The following is a 20,317-nucleotide window of genomic DNA, read 5'->3' as shown; positions in this document are numbered from 1 at the left end:
TGTGGATGTTGGGAGCACAGATTCTCTTTGGCAGCAGTGTACTGCAGCCCGATTGGGAGGAGGAGGACCCTGGTGGTTCCAGTTCTGGCGAGGTCGGTTACGTGGGCAGTCTCTCTGGATGGGCCCCTGTTGGTTGCAGGTGTGGCAGCGGATCGGTGGTCGGGTATTGTACCTAGGAGGGTACGTGTTGTGGCTCGTGGCTGGTCGTGGGTGAGCCAAGGTAGTCACTGCTGGCAGAGGGGTGGTAGATCCATACGTGGTCCGGTGTGGTGTGCGTTGATCTCGCCTGGTGTCTTGGAACTCGTCAGCTAGCTTGGCTGCCTCTGATAGGGTACGGGGTTTGCGATCTCGTACCCAATTTTGCAGTTCTGTGGTTAGTCTATTAAAAAACTGCTCCATTACTATTACCTGGAAAATCTCTTCCATAGTGGTGACCCGTGTCGCTTCCATCCACCCCTTGGCGGCTCGCTGTAGTCGGTGTGCCCATTCAGTGTGTGAGTCTTTTGTTTGTTTCTTGATGTCCCGGAATTTGAGTCGGTATGCCTCAGAGGTAATGGCATACCGTGCTAGGATGGCTTGTTTGACTTTGGGATAATTCCTGATGTCTTCGTCTGGGACGGTCCGGTATGCCTCTGCGGCACGGCCTGACAATCTACCTGCCAGCAGGGGTACTTGGTCGGCTGGGCTGATGTCGTGTAGCTGGCACAACCTTTCGAAATCCTGTAGGTATTCGTCAATATCCCTTTCTCCTTCTGTGTAATTTTTAAAAGCTTGGTAGGGAATCTTAGCTTTTCCCTGGGTAGTGCTGGTGGGCGCTGGGGCTCCTTCCCAAGCTCGCTGAATAGCGTTTTGCTTCGCTACAATGTACTCGTGTACATCTGCTATCAGTCTTTCTAGTGTCTCCACGGAGGGGGTGTTTGGGTAAAAAGCTAACCTGCTATTGAGCTCTCTTGTAAATTCCGTTGGCTCTGTCTCCTGTGGAGTTGCCGCAGTGGTCGCTCTGTCCCCCTCCATGAGTTCGGCCACAAGAGTAGCTTTAGTTTTGTTGCTGGCTTTTCTTCCTCTTGCTTCCAATAATTCCTTTAACGTAGTTCGTTTCAATGTTGCATAATTCGTCTCCATTCACCGTTCGTTCGAATGACTGCACATATTCTCGGACTCCAGTATATCCGAATAGCTGTTTCAACAAACTGCTGCTTTGCTGTGCTGCAAGGCTTGTATCCCGCCGCTTGCCACCAATTGTTGCGGAGCTTAACGGTATACCCTCAATATCTTCACTTAAATCTCCGTGTAGCTGAAGAAGCAGGTCAATATCCAAGAGACAATTTCCCCAGTGACTGGACGACACACAGTTTGGGAGTCAACTGACTTTACTAGGCATGCGCACCTGGTTTCAAACTGCCAACAGCCTCATTTACATACAATACATAGATTACTATGGTACAAGGAGAAGTAGGGTCAGACAATAGCAAGGGCTGATGGGAGGTTGAGGGGGGACACTGCAGTTAGTTTAAACTGGTCTCCCAGTGTCCCTGAGACAACGCCCTGCTGGGGAAACAATGGGACAGGAAAAGGGGGGAGGTGAAGAAGTACAGACAAGAAAGACATTCTGTAAGTGGCTAGGTTTGCCACATTGGTAATGTCACTGTTGTGCCATATTTTCTCCACTTGATGATGATTGTCTTCACTGTGTTCCATGGTATATCTTATGCCTTGGAAATTCTTTTGTACCCTTCTCCTGACTGATACCTTTTAACAATGAGATCACTCTGATGCTTTGGAAGCTCGCTGTGGGATGCAACTAAGAAAATTTAATGAAAGACCAACTAGAGCAGCTAAACTTTATTTGGGGTTAATCAGAGGCACTTTAAATGATGGCAGGTGTATGCTGACTCCTATTTAACATGATTTTGAATGTGATTGCTTAATTCTGAACACAGCTACATCCCCAGTTATAAGGGTTATGCAGCCACATTACTTTAGTTATTTTTGTTTTCTTCCCTCCACCTAAAAGATTTCAGTGTGTTTTTCAATTGAGTGGTACAGTTTATAGGTCACATTTAAAGGTGGAAAAAGTTCTGAAATGATTTATCTCATTTTTTTACATCACAGAAACCTGACATTTTCACAGGGGTGTGTAGACTTTTTATATCCACTGTATGTATGTATATATATATATATATATATATATATTCAGTCAGGTCCATAAATATTGGGACTTCGACACAATTCTAATATTTTTAGCTCTATACACCACCACAATGGATTTGAAATGAAACTAACAAGATGTGCTTTAACTGCAGACTGTAAGCTTTAACCGCCTCCGGACCGCCTAACGCAGGATCGCGTTCCGGAGGCGGCAGCCCTGCACAGAGTCACGCATATATGCGTCATCTCGCGAGACGCGAGATTTCCTGTGAACGCGCGCACACAGGCGCGCGCGTTCACAGGATCGGAAGGTAAGCGAGTGGATCTCCAGCCTGCCAGCGGCGATCGTTCGCTGGCAGGCTGGAGATGAATTTTTTTTAACCCCTAACAGGTATATTAGATGCTGTTTTGGTCCTCTGGTGGTCCCTTTTGTTTGGATCGACCACCAGAGGACACAGGCAGCTCAGTAATATGTAGCACCAAACACCACTACACTACACCCCCTCCCCCGTCACTTATTAACCCCTGATCACCCCATATAGACTCCCTGATCACCCCCCTGTCATTGATCACCCCCTTGTAAGGCTCCATTCAGACGTCCGTATAATTTTTACGGATACATGGATCGGATCCGCAAAACACATACAGACGTCTGAATGGAGCCTTACAGGGGGGTGATCACCCCATATAGACTCACTGATCACCCCCCCCTGTCATTGATCACCCCCCTGTAAGGCTCCATTCAGACGTCCGTATGTTTTTTACGGATCCACGGATACATGGATCGGATCCGCAAAACACATACAGACGTCTGAATGGAGCCTTACAGGGGGGTGATCACCCCATATAGACTCCCTGATCACCCCCCTGTCATTGATCACCCCCCTGTAAGGCTCCATTCAGATGTCCGTATGTTTTTTACGGGTCCACGGATACATGGATCGGATCCGCAAAACACATACGGACATCTGAATGGAGCCTTATAGGGGGGTGATCAATGACAGGGGGGTGATCACCCCATATAGACTCCCTGATCACCCCCCTGTCATTGATCACCCCCCTGTCATTGATCACCCCCCTGTAAGGCTCCATTCAGACATTTTTTTGGCCCAAGTTAGCTGAATTTTTTTTTTCTTTCTTACAAAGTCTCATATTCCACTAACTTGTGTCAAAAAATAAAATCTCACATGAACTCACCATACCCCTCACGGAATCCAAATGCGTAAAATGTTTTAGACATTTATATTCCAGACTTCTTCTCACGCTTTAGGACCCCTAGAATGCCAGGACAGTATAAATACCCCACATGTGACCCCATTTCGGAAAGAAGACACCCCAAGGTATTCCGTTAGGGGCATATTGAGTCCATGAAAGATTGAAATTTTTGTCCCAAGTTAGCGGAAAGGGAGACTTTGTGAGAAAAAAAAGAAAAAAATCAATTTCCGCTAACTTGTGCCAAAAAATATAAATTTCTATGAACTCGCCAAGCCCCTTATGAATACCTTGGGGTGTCTTCTTTCCAAAATGGGGTCACATGTGGGGTATTTATACTGCCCTGGCTTTTTAGGGGCCCTAAAGCGTGAGAAGTCTGGGATCCAAATGTCTAAAAATGCCCTCCTAAAAGGAATTTGGGCACCTTTGCGCATCTAGGCTGCAAAAAAGTGTCACACATGTGGTATCGCCGTACTCAGGAGAAGTTGGGCAATGTGTTTTGGGGTGTCATTTTACATATACCCATGCTGGATGAGAGAAATATCTTGGTCAAATGCCAACTTTGTATAAAAAAAATGGGAAAAGTTGTCTTTTGCCAAGATATTTATCTCACCCAGCATGGGTATATGTAAAATGACACCCCAAAACACATTGCCCAACTTCTCCTGAGTACGGCAATACCACATGTGTGACACTTTTTTGCACATTCCAAAGAGCACCTTTAGGATTTCACCGGCCATTTTTTACACATTTTGATTTCAAACTACTTCCCACACATTAGGGCCCCTAAATTGCCAGGGCAGTATAACTACCCCACAAGTGACCCCATTTTGGAAAGAAGACACCCCAAGGTATTTCGTGATGGGCATAGTGAGTTCATCGAAGTTTTTATTTTTTGTCACAAGTTAGTGGAATATGAGACTTTGTAAGGAAAAAAATAAAACAAATAAATCATCATTTTCCGCTAACTTGTGACAAAAAATAAAAAGTTCTATGAACTCACTATGCCCATCAGCGAATACCTTAGGGTGTCTACTTTCCGAAATGGGGTCATTTGTTGGGTGTTTGTACTGTCTGGGCATTGTAGAACCTCAGGAAACATGACAGGTGCTCAGAAAGTCAGAGCTGCTTCAAAAAGCGGAAATTCACATTTTTGTACCATAGTTTTTAACCACTTAAGGACCACAGGTTTATACCCCCCTAAAGACCAGGCCCTTTTTTACAATTCTGCACTACACTACTTTCACCGTTTATTGCTCGGTCATGCAACTTACCACCCAAATGAATTTTACCTCCTTTTCTTCTCACTAATAGAGCTTTCATTTGGTGGTATTTCATTGCTGCTGACATTTTTACTTTTTTTGTTATTAATCGAAATTTAACGATTTTTTTGCAAAAAAATGACATTTTTCACTTTCAGTTGTAAAATTTTGCAAAAAAAACGAGATCCATATAGAAATTTTGCTCTAAATTTATAGTTCTACATGTCTTTGATAAAAAAAAAATGTTTGGGTAAAAAAAAAATGGTTTGGGTAAAAGTTATAGCGTTTACAAACTATGGTACAAAAATGTGAATTTCCGCTTTTTGAAGCAGCTCTGACTTTCTGAGCACCTGTCATGTTTCCTGAGGTTCTACAATGCCCAGACAGTACAAACACAACACAAATGACCCCATTTCGGAAAGTACACACCCTAAGGTATTCGCTGATGGGCATAGTGAGTTCATAGAACTTTTTATTTTTTGTCACAAGTTAGCGGAAAATGATGATTTTTTTTTTTTTTTTTTTCCTTACAAAGTCTCATATTCCACTAACTTGTGACAAAAAATAAAAACTTCTATGAACTCACTATGCCCATCACGAAATACCTTGGGGTCTCTTCTTTCCAAAATGGGGTCACTTGTGGGGTAGTTATACTGCCCTGGCATTCTAGGGGCCCAAATGTGTGGTAAGGAGTTTGAAATCAAATTCTGTAAAAAATGACCTGTGAAATCCGAAAGGTGCTCTTTGGAATATGGGCCCCTTTGCCCACCTAGGCTGCAAAAAGTGTCACACATCTGGTATCTCTGTATTCAGGAGAAGTTGAGGAATGTGTTTTGGGGTGTCTTTTTACATATACCCATGCTGGGTGAGATAAATATCTTGGTCAAATGCCAACTTTGTATAAAAAAATGGGAAAAGTTGTCTTTTGCCAAGATATTTCTCTCACCCAGCATGGGTATATGTAAAATGACACCCCAAAACACATTCCCCACCTTCTCCTGAGTACGGCGATACCAGATGTGTGACACTTTTTTGCAGCCTAGGTGGGCAAAGGGGCCCATATTCCAAAGAGCACCTTTCGGATTTCACAGGTCATTTTTTACAGAATTTGATTTCAAACTCCTTACCACACATTCGGGCCCCTAGAATGCCAGGGCAGTATAACTACCCCACAAGTGACCCCATTTTGGAAAGAAGACACCCCAAGGTATTTCGTGAGGGGCATGGCAAGTTCCTAGAATTTTTTATTTTTTGTCACAAGTTAGTGGAAAATGATGATTATTTTATTTTTTATTTTTTTCATACAAAGTCTCATATTCCACTAACTTGTGACAAAAAATAGAAACTTCCATGAACTCACTATGCCCATCAGCGAATACCTTGGGGTCTCTTCTTTCCAAAATGGGGTCACTTGTGGGGTAGTTATACTGCCCTGGCATTCTAGGGGCCCGAATGTGTGGTAAGGAGTTTGAAATCAAATTCTGTAAAAAATGACCTGTGAAATCCGAAAGGTGCTCTTTGGAATATGGGCCCCTTTGCCCACCTAGGCTGCAAAAAAGTGTCACACATCTGGTATCGCCGTACTCAGGAAAAGTTGAGGAATGTGTTTTGGGGTGTCTTTTTACATATACCCATGCTGGGTGAGATAAATATCTTGGTCAAATGCCAACTTTGTATAAAAAAATGGGAAAAGTTGTCTTTTGCCAAGATATTTCTCTCACCCAGCATGGGTATATGTAAAATGACACCCCAAAACACATTCCCCACCTTCTCCTGAGTACGGGGATACCAGATGTGTGACACTTTTTTGCAGCCTAGGTGGGCAAAGGGGCCCATATTCCAAAGAGCACCTTTCGGATTTCACAGGTCATTTTTTACAGAATTTGATTTCAAACTCCTTACCACACATTTGGGCCCCTAGAATGCCAGGGCAGTATAACTACCCCACAAGTGACCCCATTTTGGAAAGAAGAGACCCCAAGGTATTCGTTGATGGGCATAGTGAGTTCATGGAAGTTTTTATTTTTTGTCACAAGTTAGTGGAATATGAGACTTTGTATGAAAAAAAAACAAAAACAAAAAAAAAACAACAGCATTTTCCACTAACTTGGGACAAAAAATAAAAAATTCTAGGAACTCGCCATGCCCCTCACGGAATACCTTGGGGTGTCTTCTTTCCAAAATGGGGTCACTTGTGGGGTAGTTATACTGCCCTGGCATTTTCCAGGGGCCCTAATGTGTGGTAAGTAGGTAAATGACCTGTGAAATCCTAAAGGTGCTCTTTGGAATATGGGCCCCTTTGCCCACCTAGGCTGCAAAAAAGTGTCACACATGTGGTATCGCCGTATTCAGGAGAAGTTGGGGAATGTGTTTTGGGGTGTCATTTTACATATACCCTTGCTGGGTGAGAGAAATATCTTGGCAAAAGACAACTTTTCCCATTTCTTTTATACAAAGTTGGCATTTGACCAAGATATTTCTCTCACCCAGCATGGGTATATGTAAAATGACACCCCAAAACACATTCCCCAACTTCTCCTGAGTATGGCGATACCAGATGTGTGACACTTTTTTGAAGCCTAGATGCGCAAAGGTGCCCAAATTCCTTTTAGGAGGGCATTTTTAGACATATGGATACCAGACTTCTTCTCACGCTTTGGGGCCCCTAGAATGCCAGGGCAGTATAAATACCCCACATGTGACCCCATTTTGGAAAGAAGACACCCCAAGGTATTCAATGAGGGGCATGGCGAGTTCATCGAAATTTTTTTTTTTTGGCACAAGTTAGCGGAAATTGATATTTTTAATTTTTTTCTCACAAAGTCTCCCGTTCCGCTAACTTGGGACAAAAATTTCAATCTTTCATGGACTCAATATGCCCCTCACGGAATACCTGGGGGTGTCTTCTTTCCGAAATGGGGTCACATGTGGGGTATTTATACTGCCCTGGCATTCTAGGGGCCCTAAAGCGTGAGAAGAAGTCTGGAATATAAATGTCTAAAAAATTTTACGCATTTGGTTTCCGTGAGGGGTATGGTGAGTTCATGTGAGATTTTATTTTTTGACACAAGTTAGTGGAATATGAGACTTTGTAAGAAAAAAAAAAAAATAATTCCGCTAACTTGGGCCAAAAAAATGTCTGAATGGAGCCTTACAGGGGGGTGATCAATGACAGGGGGGTGATCAATGACAGGGGGAGTGATCAATGACAGGGGGGTGATCAATGACAGGGGGGTGATCAATGACAGGGGGGTGATCAATGACAGGGGGGTGATCAATGACAGGGGGGGTGATCAATGACAGGGGGGGTGATCAATGACAGGGGGGTGATCAGGGAGTCTATATGGGGTGATAACCAAAGTCATTGATCACGCCCGTGTAAGGCTTCATTCAGACGTCCGTATGCGTTTTGCGGATCCGATCCATCTATCAGTGGATCCGTAAAAATCATGCGGACGTCTGAATGGAGCTTTACAGGGGGGTAATCAATGACAGGGGGGTGATCAGGGAGTCTATATGGGGTGATCACCACAGTCATTGATCACGCCCCTGTAAGGCTTCATTCAGACGTCCGAATGCGTTTTGCGGATCCGATCCATCTATCAGTGCATCCGTAAAAATCATATGGACATCTGAATGCAGCCTTACAGGGGGGTGATCAATGACAGGGGGGTGATCAGGGAGTCTATATGGGGTGATCACCACAGTCATTGATCATGCCCCTGTAAGGCTTCATTCAGACGTCCGGATGCGTTTTGCGGATCCGATCCATCTATCAGTGCATCCGTAAAAATCATGCGGACATCTGAATGGAGCTTTACAGGGGGGTGATCAGGGAGTCTATATGGGGTGATCACCACAGTCATTGATCATGCCCCTGTAAGGCTTCATTCAGACATCCGGATGCGTTTTGCGGATCCGATCCATCTATCAGTGCATCCGTAAAAATCATGCGGACATCTGAATGGAGCTTTACAGGGGGGTGATCAGGGAGTCTATATGGGGTGATCACCACAGTCATTGATCATGCCCCTGTAAGGCTTCAATCAGACGTCCGGATGCTTTTTGCGGATCCGATCCATCTATCAGTGGATCCGTAAAAATCATGCGGACATCTGAATGGAGCTTTACAGGGGGTTGATCAATGACAGGGGGGTAATCAATGACAGGGGGGTGATCAGGGAGTCTATATGGGGTGATCACCACAGTCATTGATCATGCCCCTGTAAGGCTTCAATCAGACGTCCGGATGCGTTTTGCGGATCCGATCCATCTATCAGTGGATCCGTAAAAATCATGCGGACGTCTGAATGGAGCTTTACAGGGGGGTAATCAATGACAGGGGGGTGATCAGGGAGTCTATATGGGGTGATCACCACAGTCATTGATCACGCCCCTGTAAGGCTTCATTCAGACGTCCGAATGCGTTTTGCGGATCCGATCCATCTATCAGTGCATCCGTAAAAATCATATGGACATCTGAATGAAGCCTTACAGGGGGGTGATCAATGACAGGGGGGTGATCAGGGAGTCTATATGGGGTGATCACCACAGTCATTGATCATGCCCCTGTAAGGCTTCATTCAGACGTCCGGATGCGTTTTGCGGATCCGATCCATCTATCAGTGCATCCGTAAAAATCATGCGGACATCTGAATGGAGCTTTACAGGGGGGTGATCAGGGAGTCTATATGGGGTGATCACCACAGTCATTGATCATGCCCCTGTAAGGCTTCATTCAGACATCCGGATGTGTTTTGCGGATCCGATCCATCTATCAGTGCATCCGTAAAAATCATGCGGACATCTGAATGGAGCTTTACAGGGGGGTGATCAGGGAGTCTATATGGGGTGATCACCACAGTCATTGATCATGCCCCTGTAAGGCTTCAATCAGACGTCCGGATGCTTTTTGCGGATCCGATCCATCTATCAGTGGATCCGTAAAAATCATGCGGACATCTGAATGGAGCTTTACAGGGGGTTGATCAATGACAGGGGGGTAATCAATGACAGGGGGGTGATCAGGGAGTCTATATGGGGTGATCACCACAGTCATTGATCATGCCCCTGTAAGGCTTCAATCAGACGTCCGGATGCGTTTTGCGGATCCGATCCATCTATCAGTGGATCCGTAAAAATCATGCGGACGTCTGAATGGAGCTTTACAGGGGGGTAATCAATGACAGGGGGGTGATCAGGGAGTCTATATGGGGTGATCACCACAGTCATTGATCACGCCCCTGTAAGGCTTCATTCAGACGTCCGTATGCGTTTTGCGGATCCGATCCATCTATCAGTGCATCCGTAAAAATCATATGGACATCTGAATGAAGCCTTACAGGGGCATGATCAATGACAGGGGGGTGATCAGGGAGTCTATATGGGGTGATCACCACAGTCATTGATCATGCCCCTGTAAGGCTTCATTCAGACGTCCGGATGCGTTTTGCGGATCCGATCCATCTATCAGTGCATCCGTAAAAATCATGCGGACATCTGAATGGAGCTTTACAGGGGGGTGATCAGGGAGTCTATATGGGGTGATCACCACAGTCATTGATCATGCCCCTGTAAGGCTTCATTCAGACATCCGGATGCGTTTTGCGGATCCGATCCATCTATCAGTGCATCCGTAAAAATCATGCGGACATCTGAATGGAGCTTTACAGGGGGGTGATCAGGGAGTCTATATGGGGTGATCACCACAGTCATTGATCATGCCCCTGTAAGGCTTCAATCAGACGTCCGGATGCTTTTTGCGGATCCGATCCATCTATCAGTGGATCCGTAAAAATCATGCGGACATCTGAATGGAGCTTTACAGGGGGTTGATCAATGACAGGGGGGTAATCAATGACAGGGGGGTGATCAGGGAGTCTATATGGGGTGATCACCACAGTCATTGATCATGCCCCTGTAAGGCTTCAATCAGACGTCCGGATGCGTTTTGCGGATCCGATCCATCTATCAGTGGATCCGTAAAAATCATGCGGACATCTGAATGGAGCTTTACAGGGGGTTGATCAATGACAGGGGGGTAATCAATGACAGGGGGGTGATCAGGGAGTCTATATGGGGTGATCACCACAGTCATTGATCACGCCCCTGTAAGGCTTCATTCAGACGTCCGGATGCGTTTTGCGGATCCGATCCATCTATCAGTGGATCCGTAAAAATCATGCGGACATCTGAATGGAGCTTTACAGGGGGTTGATCAATGACAGGGGGGTAATCAATGACAGGGGGGTGATCAGGGAGTCTATATGGGGTGATCACCACAGTCATTGATCACGCCCCTGTAAGGCTTCATTCAGACGTCCGGATGCGTTCTGCGGATCCGATCCATCTATCAGTGGATCCGTAAAAATCATGCGGACGTCTGAATGGAGCTTTACAGGGGGGTAATCAATGACAGGGGGGTAATCAATGACAGGGGGGTGATCAGGGAGTCTATATGGGGTGATCAGGGGTGATCAGGGGCTAATAAGGGGTTAATAAGTGACGGGGGGGGGGTGTAGTGTAGTGTAGTGGTGCTTGGTGCTACTTTACTGAGCTACCTGTGTCCTCTGGTGGTCGATCCAAACAAAGGGGACCACCAGAGGACCAGGTAGCAGGTATATTAGACGCTGTTATCAAAACAGCGTCTAATATACCTGTTAGGGGTTAAAAAAAACACATCTCCAGCCTGCCAGCGAACGATCGCCGCTGGCAGGCTGGAGATCAACTCTCTTACCTTCCGTTTCTGTGAGCGCGCGCGCCTGTGTGCGCGCGTTCACAGGAAATCTCGGCTCACGCGAGATGACGCCTATTGGCGTTAGTGTGACCTGGGAGCGCCGCAGAAATGACGCCTTTCGGCGTTAGCGTCACGGTAAGTGGTTAAACGCTATAACTTTTACCCAAACATTTTTTTTTATCAAAGACATGTAGAACAATAAATTTCGAGAAAAATTTATATATGGATGTCGTTTTTTTTGCAAAATTTTACAACTGAAAGTGAAAAATTTCATTTTTTTGCAAAAAAATCGTTAAATTTTGATTAATAACAAAAAAAGTAAAAATGTCAGCAGCAATGAAATACCACCAAATGAAAGCTCTATTAGTGAGAAGAAAAGTAGGTAAAATTCATTTGGGTGGTAAGTTGCATGACCGAGCAATAAACGGTGAAAGTAGTGTAGTGCAGAAGTGTAAAAAGTGGCCTGGTCATTAAGGGTGTTTAAGCTAGGGGGGCTGAAGTGGTTAATTTAAGGGTATTTACATCCAAATCAGGTAAACGGTGTAGGAATTACAACAGTTTGTATATGTGCCTCCCACTTGCTAAGGGACCAAAAGTAATGGGACAATTGGCTTCTCAGCTGTTCCATGGCCAGGTGTGTGTTATTCCCTCATTATCCCAATTACAATAAACAGATAAAAGGTCCAGAGTTCATTTCAAGTGTGCTATTTACATTTGGAATCTGTTGCTATCAACTTTTAAGATAGGATCCAAAGAGCTGTCACTATCAGTGAAGAAAGCCATCATTAGGCTGAAAAAAACAAAACAAAACCATCAAAAAGATAGCAAAAACATTAGGCGTGGCCAAAACAACTGTTTGGAACATTCTTAAAAAGAAGGAATGCATCGGTGAGCTTAGCAACACCAAAATACCAGGAAGACCACGGAAAACAACTGTGGTGGATGACCGAAGAATTCTTTCCCTGGTGAAGAAAACACCCTTCACAACAGTTGGTCAGATCAAGAACACTCTCCAGGAGGTAGGTGTATGTGCGTCAAAGTCAACAATCAAGAGAAGACTTCACCAGAGTGAATACAGAGGGTTCACCACAAGATATAAACCATTGGTGAGCCTCAAAAACAGGAAGGCCAGATTAGAGTTTGCCAAACGACATCTAAAAAAGCCTTCACAGTTCTGGAACAACATTCTATGGACAGATGAGACCAAGATCAACTTGTACCAGAGTGATGGAAAGAGAAGATTATGGAGAAGGAAAGGAACTGCTCATGATCCTAAGCATACCACCTCATCAGTGAAGCATCGTGGTGGTAGTGTCATGGCGTGGGCATGTATGGCTGCCAATGGAACTGGTTCTCTTGTATTTATTGATGATGTGACTGCTGACAAAAGCAGCACGATGAATTCTGAAGTGTTTCGGGCAATATTATCTGCTCATATTCAGCCAAATGCTTCAGAACTCATTGGACGGTGCTTCACAGTGCAGATGGACAATGACCCAAAGCATACTGCAACAGCAACCAAAGAGTTTTTTAAGGGAAAGAATTAGAAGTTATGCAATGGCCAAATCGATCACCTGACCTGAATCCGATTGAGCATGCATTTCACTTGCTGAAGACAAAACTGAAGGGAAAATGCCCCAAGAACAAGCAGGAACTGAAGACAGTTGCAGTAGAGGCCTGGCAGAGCATCACCAGGGATAAAACCCAGCGTCTGGTAATGTCTGTGCGTTCCAGACTTCAGGCTGTAATTGACTGCAAAGGATTTGCAACCAAGTATTAAAAATTGAAAGTTTGATTTATGATTATTATTATGTCCCATTACTTTTGGTCCCTTAACAAGTGGGAGGCACATATGCAAACTGTTGTAATGCCTACACCGTTCGCTCAAATTAAAGCTGACAGTCTGCAGTTAAAGCACATCTTGTTCGTTTAATTTCAAATCCATTGTGGTGGTGTATAGAGCCAAAAATGTTAGAATTGTGTCCATGTCCCAATATTTATATATATACTGCCACCCCACTGGGAATAAACCTGCAGAGGCAAGGACATAATAGTCCTGCCAGAAGTATTTAGGATAGCGCCACATGGTGATTTCAGTCCCTGAAGACCTGATATGGTAGTGGGACAGTCAGATGTTTTTTGCTTGTCCTATGATGCCGTGGATCACTGAAGCTGCCCTTCATTACCCAATTATGCAATTCTATCAGTTTGCATATAGATGAGACAAAATGGTATGGCTAGATGTGTTGTTACTCCAGCATGATTATCTGTTATCTTATATCTTATACAAATAAGAACAGTACATATATTTTAGTTGCTTTCCATTCTCAAGATCTTTGTTTGCTGTCAGTGAATGTAACCGATATTTTTTTTAACCTCCGGTAGGTGAAAACCTCTCCTCACCTAATTATTTCTAGACAACCCTCTGTGAGGTAGACGTATCATCAACAAAAAATGTCTCCTGGCCGGTTTCCTACAATATGTAATTGTAGGTCAGTTGTGCCAACCCAGATTCCAGACTGTTTTAGTGGATTGCTTTCAGAAAACCTTAAGGCTTCGTTCACATCACTGTTCAGCCTTTCTGTTCTCTTACTCCGTTTAGGAGAAGGAGAACGGAAAGGACGGATACGGCACATAACTAAGCCGAACGGTACTGAAGGACCCCATAGATTATAATGGGGTCCGTTAGGTTTCCGCTCAGAGGAAGATTTTTGAAGCGGAGACAAAAGTCCTGCATGCACAACTTTTGTCTCCGCTCCAAAATCATCTTCTGAGCAGAAACCTAACGGACCCCATTATAGTCTATGGGGTCCTTAGGTTTCGTTCGGCTCCTAGACGGAGCAGGAGAACGGAAAGGCTGAACGATGATGTGAACGAAGCCTAAGGCTTGGGTCACGTGACTGATTAGCTGCAGATTTGCCATTGCAGATTTTGTGCGGCAAATCCGCAGCTTTGTTAAGAATTCTCAACCACACACTGCTGCGGTATTGCGGATTTGAAATCTGCAGCATGTCAGTTTATATAGCGGGTTTTACGTGTGGATTTTACCCTTCTCAATGGAGATAGTGAAATCATTGGATGTTTTGTGGTCTGCAAATGGCGGATCCACAAAAGACAAATACCGGCCGTGTGCATTCCACATTTTGCGGAACGGAACATCTGGCCCCAATAGAACAGTCCTATTGTCCATAATGCGGACAATAATAGGACATGTTTTATTTTTTTTGAGAACGAACATGTAGCAATACAGACACAAAATACACACCCAGTTTTTTGCTGCCCCATTGAAGTGAATAGTTCCGCATGAGCCAATACATTTGTGTGAATGAGCCCTAAGAGAGTTAAAGGGGTTGTCTGGTTGATCAGCTGTTTGAGGAGGAGGAGGCAGCGCTCCATGCGCCACTCCCTCATCATTACACTACACTACATCTGTAGCGGCAGCGTAGTGTAATTACAAGCACTTCTTCCGTTCACGTGAATGGAGTGAGTACTTGAATTACACCGCACTTATGTGATTCAAATAGCTGTTTGATGGGGGTGCCGAGTCTCGGACTCCCGCTGATCTGATATTGACGAGCTATCCTGATATATAAAATCGTTTTTTTTAAAACAATAAAAGCACACAGAGCTATGGGGACTGGATATTGCGAATGTGCTAGCGGCGATCTAGCAGCCCATGTCCTCAGCTCTATACCTAAAATCCAGGTGACAGGTTCCCTTTAAAGGTAAATCCAGGGTGGATTTAAGAAAAAAGTAGCATCTGTCCATAACACTTTCTCACCTGCTAATACTGTAGATTCTATTAGAAACTGTATATAAAACTTGACCAACACCTGATCAAAACCTGCACATGTGAATATAAGTTACTGTCAGGACAGGTTTACAGCGCAGATTTCTGTTGCAGAAACTCATCCTACAGATCTGCATGCCCAGGCTATAAGCATTCAGATTTATGCAATAAAAACCTGCAGCTGAAAGTTATGCGACAAATCTGCCACCTGTGAACACCCTTTTTTTTTTATTATTATTATTATTATTGAAGTCAATGGGAGATGAGATGAACACAGAAGTGTGATCCTAGCTGCAGTATTGTAGATTCTTCATTCTTTCACAGAGAGCTGGGGGTGGGTACTTCCTGCAGCCTCTGCCACACCTCCTGGTGGGTACAAGGCCTTGTGAATGGCTACAAGTGTGAACACATAGAGGTTCTGGGCAGGAACTGTGAGTGCAGCGTGCAAGCCTGGGATCAGGCTCTCAGTACAGGGAGGAGGTGATGAGGCTCAGCCATGAGAAGCTTCCTGTGTACTAGAGGCACCGGCAGACTTGTAGCCTGGCTCCTCCAGCCTGTGTGTAGCAAGGAAGTGATCTCATCAGTCCTGACCAAACATTACTCCAGGATGGTGAGTACGTGCAGGCCTCCATCCCTGGTGCCGTGTGCCTGGCCTGTGACATAACCTTCTGCTGATAAACACCAATAACTACCTCATCTGCATTAAAAAAAATCACATCAGTCTGAGCTGACAAATGCAACACATTCATGCGTAGTGCAGCGTTCAGCTGAAATAATAATGGAAGTGAAATCACCTATTGTAAAAGACTAGTATCAGGAAACCTTAACGTGTGGCCATATGCTTAGGCTGAGGTCACATTTGACTGAATAACTGCGGATTTGTCTTCGTGGGTTTTTGTGCTGCAAATCTGTAGCGTTTTACAGCACTGGCAAAGTGGATGAGATTTCAAGAAATCTCGTCCACACACTGGGGGAGATTTATCAAACTGGTGTAAGGGAAAACTGGCTAAGGCTACTTTCACACTTGCGTTCGGAGTTCCGCTTGTGAGTTCCGTTTGAAGGCTCTCACAAGCGGCCCCGAACAGATCCATACAGCCCCAATGCATTCTGAGTGGATGCGGATCCGCTCAGAATGCATCAGTCTGGCAGCGTTCAGCCTCCGCTCCGCTCAGCAGGCGGACACCCGAACGCAGCTTGCAGCGTTCGGGTGTCCGCCTGGCCGTGCGGAGGCAAATGGATCCGTCCAGACTTACAATGTAAGTCAATGGGGATGGATCCGTTTGAAGATGACACAATATAGTGCAATTTCAAACGGATCCGTCCCCCATTGACTTTCAATGCAAAGTCAGGACGGATCCGTCTGACTAACTTTCACACTTAGTTTTTTTTCTGAAATATAATGCAGACGGATCCGTTCTGAACGGATACCATTGTTTGCATTATAGGAGCTGATCCGTCTGTGCAGACACCAGACGGATCCGCTCCGAACGCAAGTGTGCAAGTAGCCTTAGTTGCCCATAGCAACCAATCATTCCACCTTTCAAAGGAGCTCTGAAAAATGAAAGGTGGAATCCTATTGTTTGCCATAGGCAGCTAAGCCAGTTTTTCCTTTACACCAAAAATTGACCTGTAGTGTGGATTTGAAATCTGTGGAGTGTCATTTTATGCTTCTCCCCCTCAGATTTTGCAGTTTTTAATGGAGAGGGTGAAGTCCACTGAAGTCCATCAAAAACTACATGTAGTAAATGTACACCATTAGGCCTCCTGCACACGACCGTTGTGTGCACCCGTGGCCGTTGTGCCGTTTTCCGCTTTTTTTCGCGGACCCATTGACTTTCAATGGGTCCGTGGAAAAATCGGAAAATGCACCGTTTTGCAGCCGCATCCGTGATCCGTGTTTCCTGGCCAACGGTTCACGGACCCATTCAAGTCAATGGGTCCGTGAAAGAACACGGATGCACACAAGATTGGCATCCGTGGCCGTAGGTTAGTTTTTATACAGACGGATCCGAAGATCCGTCTGTATTAAGCTTTTTCAAAGCTGAGTTTTCACTTCGTGAAAACTCAGAACCGACAGTATATTCTAACACAGAAGCGTTCCCATGGTGATGGGGACGCTTCTAGTTAGAATACACTACAAACTTTGTACAAGACTGCCCCCTGCTGCCTGGCAGCACCCGATCTCTTACAGGGGGCCGTGATCAGCACAATTAACCCCTTCAGGTGCGGCACCTGAAGGGGTTAATTGTGCTGATCACGGCCCCCTGTAAGAGATCAGGGCTGCCAGGCAGCAGGGGGCAGACCCTCCCCCCCCTCCCCAGTTTAAATATCATTGGTGGCCAGTGCGGCCCCCCCCCCCCTCCCTCTATTGTAATTATTCGTTGGTGGCACAGTGTGCGCCCCCCATCGGCCCCCCCTCCCTCTATAGCATTAACAACATTGGTGGCCATTGTGCGGCCTCCCATCTCCCCCCCCCCCCATCATTGGTGGCAGCGGAGTTCCGATCGGAGTCCCAGTTTAATCGCTGGGGCTCCGATCGGTAACCATGGAGCTCCACCTACTGGTAAGTGTCATTGCTAAATGAACTGTCACTTACCAGTAAGAGGAGCTCCCGGCCGGAAGCAGACATCGCAGCTCCCAGGTAAGTATGAATCTTTTACTATTGTACTATTGCTAGTAACCCGCTGCCACCAATGATGGGGGGGGGGGGGTAGATGGGAGGCCGCACACTGGCCACCAATGTTGTTAATGCTATAGAGGGAGGGGGGCCAATGGGGGGCGCACACTGTGCCACCAACGATTACAATAGAGGGAGGAAGGGGGGGGGGGGCGCACACTGTGCCACCAACGAATTATTACAATAGAGGGAGGAAGGGGGGGGGGCGGGGGGGCGCACACTGTGCCACCAAGGAATTATTACAATAGAGGGAGGAAGGGGGGGGGGGGCCGCACTGGCCACCAATGATATTCAAACTGGGGAGGGGGGAGGGGGGGTCTGCCCCCTGCTGCCTGGCAGCCCTGATCTCTTACAGGGGGATATGATAGCACAATTAACCCCTTCAGGTGCGGCACCTGAAGGGTTAATTGTGCTGATCACGGCCCCCTGTAAGAGATCGGATGCTGCTAGGCAGCAGGGGGCAGTCATGTACACAGTTTGTAGTATATTCTAACTAGAAGCGTCCCCATCACCATGGGAACGCCTCTGTGTTAGAATATACTGTCGGAAATGAGGTTTCACAATCTAACTCATATCCGACAGTATATTCTAACATAGAGGCGTTCCCATGGTGATGGGGACGCTTCAAGTTAAAATATACCATCGGATTGGAGAAAACTCCGATCCGATGGTATAAAAGGGACTCCAGACTTTACATTGAAAGTCAATGGGGACGGATCCGTTTGAAATGGCACCATATTGTGTCAACGTCAAACGGATCCGTCCCCATTGACTTGCATTGTAATTCAGGACGGATCCGTTTGGCTCCGCACGGCCAGGCGGACACCAAAATGATTTTTTTTCATGTCCGTGGATCCTCCAAAAATCAAGGAAGACCCACGGACGAAAAAACGGTCACGGAAAAACGGGACCCGTTTTTGCGGACCGCAAAAAAATACGTTCGTGTGCAGGAGGCCTTAGAGTGCCCACACACGATGAGGATTTTCGTGCTGAAAAACCACAGCATAATACGGTACCAGCAAAGTGTACAAATCTCATGCACACTTTGATTTTTAATTTGGTATGGAAACTGACCTCCTGTGTGGATTTTGAAATTTGCAGCATGTCAATTGTTGCTTCACTTTTCCTGTGTGGATTTCACCATTATCAATGGAATGGTGAGATCTGCACAAAATCTGCATCAAATCCGCACCAAAACTGCAATAAATAGAGCAGATTTATGTGCTTTTTTTTGTCAGTTTTTTTGTGCGGATTACATGCAGATTTCCATTATATAAATCTGCACCATATGCAGCCATTCTCATGATATGGTCACGCGACCCCTACAAAATTCAGCATGGAATCCTCAGTTCATGTCGTCGTGCGTGTGCTTCATGAGTAGGGATGAGCGAATCGACTTCGGATGCTTCATCTAAAGTAGATTCGCATAAAACTTTGTTGTAATACAGTATTAGAATGTATTGGCTCCAATGAGCCAAAGTTATTACTTTGTGAAGTCTTGCGAGACCTTGTGTAATAAGTTTGTGAATTAATTATTAATGTAAAAAAAACTTGATACCGAACTCGGGTTCGGTTCCAAGTGGTACCTTGCTTCATCAGAAGTCGATTTGCCTATCCCTATTTATAAGTAAAGTGTTTTAATAGAGGAAGGAAAGTAAAAGACGCTGGGGGTCATTTTCAAAGAGCAGCTTTTTACACCGATCTTTTACTCCCTTTTTGTCCTAGGTGGAGTAGTTTTTTGCTAACATTTGCACCTTTAAATGAAGCTGTCCACCTAATAAAAAGTGTGCATTGTGAGCACAATATCACTGTAAGCGGGGGTGGACTGGCCATAGAGCCTACAGGGATATCCAGGGGGGACGTCCAAGTCCTCCTCACGGTCGCCAGCTGGGTACATACTGATCTGATACAGCGCAGCACAAAATACTGCTGCCCCCACAACAGTATTGAACTGTATCAGAGTTCAGGAGGGCACCTGCGGCCGTTGGCCAGGTGCATAAGTGCCTGATGTTCTCAGCATTAATAAATGCCAACGGCCGCAGGTGCCCTCCTGAACTCTGATACAGTTCAATACTGTTGTGGGGGCAGCAGTATTTTCTGCTGCGCTGTAGTATTTGGTTCTGCTGAGGCAATATTTTGTGCCGCACTATGGTATTGCTGCCCTACTTTTGTTGGTACTGCCTATTTGTGTTGCCATGTCTTGTGTCAATTTGGACCTGCCTACAACATGGAGGCCACCTTTTTTTTTTTTTTTTTCCAGGGCCACTTTAAGTTCTCAGTTCACCCCTAACTGTAAGATTGGTAAAGTAACCTGGGCCATGGTTTATTATAAACTGGTGGTGTACGCTGGCCTATGATAACCTCGCACGCTGACAGAGGTTGCCCCTAATTCATGACTAGGTGTACGTCTTGTCACTTGTCATAAAGTCTACGCAACTAAGAGCAGATTGAGTGCATCATAGGCCCGGGGCTGTCTACCCAATGATGCCCCC

The 20,317-nt window shown here is 45.4% G+C and overlaps 1 protein-coding gene across 1 annotated transcript in view; it reads left to right on the top strand.

Moving 5' to 3' along the window:
• The first annotated feature begins 15,550 nt into the window (after nucleotides 1-15,550).
• The window catches only part of PCBD2 (pterin-4 alpha-carbinolamine dehydratase 2), a 115,141-nt gene continuing 110,374 nt past the window's right edge, over nucleotides 15,551-20,317 (top strand). The window contains exon 1 of the mRNA XM_040415665.1: nucleotides 15,551-15,758. Within this exon, the coding sequence (XP_040271599.1) occupies nucleotides 15,645-15,758 (114 nt within the window). The 5' untranslated portion in view covers nucleotides 15,551-15,644. The remainder of the gene's footprint in view (nucleotides 15,759-20,317) is intronic.

Source organism: Bufo bufo, chromosome 1 (assembly GCF_905171765.1).
Source record: "Bufo bufo chromosome 1, aBufBuf1.1, whole genome shotgun sequence".
Taxonomy (NCBI): Eukaryota; Metazoa; Chordata; class Amphibia; order Anura; family Bufonidae; genus Bufo; species Bufo bufo.
Note: the sequence above shows the minus strand (reverse complement) of the source record. Positions and strands in the feature narration are given on the sequence as shown.